At 45.8% G+C, this 3,246-nt stretch overlaps 2 protein-coding genes across 9 annotated transcripts in view; both read right to left on the minus strand.

Annotated features, from left to right (window-relative positions):
* rph3aa (rabphilin 3A homolog (mouse), a) overlaps nucleotides 1-3,246 on the minus strand; it is a 199,717-nt gene that overhangs the window by 86,122 nt on the left and 110,349 nt on the right. The window lies entirely within an intron of this gene.
* The window catches only part of LOC112162957 (acyl-coenzyme A thioesterase 3), a 23,094-nt gene that overhangs the window by 7,208 nt on the left and 12,640 nt on the right, over nucleotides 1-3,246 (minus strand). Inside the window, exon 4 of one of the 5 annotated variants that reach the window (XM_036214539.1) lies at nucleotides 1,381-2,181. The exons of the other annotated variants lie outside the window; for them this stretch is intronic. Coding sequence (XP_036070432.1) covers nucleotides 1,750-2,181 — 432 coding nt within the window. The 3' untranslated portion in view covers nucleotides 1,381-1,749. Of the gene's footprint in view, nucleotides 1-1,380; nucleotides 2,182-3,246 lie in introns of those variants that run through there. 5 annotated transcript variants of the gene reach the window in all.

Genomic DNA, 3,246 nt, shown 5'->3' on the forward strand with positions numbered 1-3,246 from the left:
TCAGGCAATATCAAATATCTAGGTGTTCACTTCTCTCCCAAACTATCAGAACTGGTGCAGCTAAATTATACCCCATTACTGAAAAACACTGATGACGATCTGACTCGCTGGGTCGACCTGCCCCTGTCGCTTATGGGCAAAGTAGCCAAAATTAAAATGAACATTTTGCCAAAATTTATTATCTATTCTCATTGATTCCCACACAACCTCCACTAAAATGGTTTAAAACATTAGACTCAACCATAACCAGCTTTCTCTGGAAAAATAAACAAGCAAGAATCAGCCTTAAAACAGCCTTAAAAGATGTGGAGGCTTAGAATTACCAAACTTTAACAATTATTTTATTGCTAACAGATTAAAGTACATCTCAAAATGGTCAAGAAATAATCCAGAAAATATCTCATGGATGGAAGAGGAGTTATGAGGAAAGATCAACCTGTCAGCTCTACCATTTATCAGCCAAATGATAAAAAACATAATAGTTTCCAAAGTATTAACATAAGTACCACCTTAACAGCCTGGTGAGATTTTCTCAAAGTTTCCAAGTCTTCAGTTGTACCATGTAAAATGGCACCCATCTGGAACAACCCAGATATCCTTATAAACAAAAAGATGTTACACTTCCCAGCTTGGCAAGCAGGGGGCGTAACACAATTAGAGCACTTAATTATTGATAGAAGATTTATAACACCCCAGGAACTACAAGATAAACATGGAATAAATCACTTCTTGGAATACCAGCAACTGAAATCTATAATTACTAAAAAAGTTAAATACAAGGATAGTGACTTAAAATTACCAGAACTAGTTACCTCTTTCTTAAAATTTTCAATGAATAAGATTTTTCCAAAATATACAAACTCTTATACAACCTAGATATTAACATTTCAATTCCAATAACCAAATGGGATGCAGACCTGAGTAGCAGCACAGATCAAAGCTTCTGGACAGAAATGTGTCTAAACATCTTTGAACTGACTAAAAGTCCAAACTTACAACTAATCCAATTCAAAACTCTCCATAGAATTTATTATACTACCATCGGTACCGACATATCCCCGTCCTCATACAAACATGCAATAGGGTGAAGAGGAGGGTGTCTGTATTGCAGTGCACTGCGGGGGGTGGACTACTTGCCAGTGGCCCCCCTCCACTGGCAAGGTTTCGCCCTCCCCTTGGTTTTACTTGCACCTTAGACATTTAGGACCCTTGGTGGGGGGGTGCTTGGACATCACTGCCAGCAAACAGTCGATGTCCTTTCAGTGTCCCTCCCGCCAATTTTAACCGCACCATAGACATGTAGGGCCGCTGGTGGGAGGGTGACGGGGCATCTCTGCGAGCAATCAGGAGATGCCCTGTTAAGGCCTTCTCACCAATTTTAACTGCACCCTTTTGTACACACACCTCTAACACCACAAATATACACTCTAACAAACAAACACGCATGCATCACACAAGGAATGTTGGACCTTCACCCTTCTGTCCCCTATCCATCCTTGGCGGAGGGGAGTGGGATCCCCAAGATTTAAGATCTAGAGCAGGGGATCAAACTACATCGGAGCTTGGGGGTGTCCAGGTCTCTGTGGTGCGGGTTCTGGTCCTTGCTCTCGAGAACTAGTCCTCTCCAAAACTCCACCAGTGGGTGTGCCTGGTCTTTGTTACATCACTCTTCCGGGACCTCTGTTTCTCTTGGGTGCACCTCTTCTCTGCAGGGGTGGGTAGCCCCTTCCTTGCTCCCCACTGGACCTCTCATGGCGGGGGCGGGCAGTTGTCTGGAGCATGTGGGTGGGTTTCCCTTGGGGGGCCCTGACTCGTACCTAGGGTGGGGCGGAGGGATGCTCGGCGCTGCAGAGTGGTGGTGGGCTGCTCTTCTGGGGTTGGGAGTCTCTCCGGGGGTGGGGCCCCGCGTTGGCCTTCCTGCTGCGGTGGGGGGACTTCTCTTCTGGCTGGACTGGGGCCTGCACTCTCTGTGTTCCTGTGCCTTCCTGGTCTTGGGTGTGGGGGGCCTCTGCGGCGGCCCCACATGCCCTGGTCTGGGTGCTTGGCGGGATTGCCCGTCGGGTGGTCTCTCTTCACAGCTCGGGTGTTGGGGGGTCCTGGCTGCAGCTGCTGTCCCGGAGGGGGTCTTGGCGTGGGGATGGCCGGGCGCTCTCCCTCTTTGTACATTCCATCTCCATCCACCTCAGGGAAACATAAACACTCACCTGAGCACAGGTGTCAGCTCACCTTAGCACTAATAGTTTGTGTGACAGAATGAAAGGCTTCATCTGAATGGGTTTATATGATGGAGCTTGTGAGCTGCTGTCACAGTTGAATTGAGTACATTATGACTAGTTTGAATGTGGAGACTATTTTGGCCAACATGTGTGTGTGTAACTATAGAGTGTGTGTAGATAGACCCCGCCCATTCAAATTAACTATTATTATATTCTTTTTCTTCAAGAAAACAGTTATTTCGTAATAGAGAGTTACTCTATAAAGTCATTATCTTGAGATAGGTTATAATTTCATAATCTGCAGAACACACAGATACTCCACAGTGATAGTTAGAGCTGTTGCCTCAAAGTGAGAAAGCCCTGGTTCAAATCCCAGCTGTGTTCTTTTAGTGTGGAGTTTGCATGCTCTCCTTATGCATTTGTGGGTTTTCTTCGGGCACTTCGGTATCCTCCCACAGTCCAAAAATGTCCTTCATAGGTTAAATGGTTTCTCTAAATTGCCCTTAGATGTGCATGAGATGGTGTGATGGCCCTTCAACAAACTGGCCACCTATTCAGGGTGTACCCCACTTTTGCCCAATAAAAGCTGGGTTGGCTAAAACAGCCTTCTGACCCCAAAATATTGTCGCGCTGTGCTTTTCCGATGATGGCGATTGCGTAACTCTTCAGGACGTGCGTGAGGAGGGAAATCACTTCACGCGACAAGCACTCTTTGCTCAGAACTTTTACTCAACTCGAGCAGGTGAGTACAGATTGTGGCTTTCACAGTACAGATGTATAGTTTCTGCTCGAGCTCTAGCTCGGGCACAGAACAGCAGCGATATCTGTCCATGCCATGAGCGCGAGCACCTTCTGATATTTTTCTCCACCTCCACAAACCTAGTCTCATCTCCAAGTATCGCGATATTACAATTAACCAACAACAAAAAGCCAACAGAGGGTTATTTGCATCACAGTAACTACTTTACAATATATTCAATAGGTTCTGAATATGGATGGATGGATGGATGGATGATGGAGGGTCAAGTAT

This window comes from Oryzias melastigma, linkage group LG12 (genome assembly GCF_002922805.2).
Source record: "Oryzias melastigma strain HK-1 linkage group LG12, ASM292280v2, whole genome shotgun sequence".
NCBI classification, from domain to species: Eukaryota; Metazoa; Chordata; class Actinopteri; order Beloniformes; family Adrianichthyidae; genus Oryzias; species Oryzias melastigma.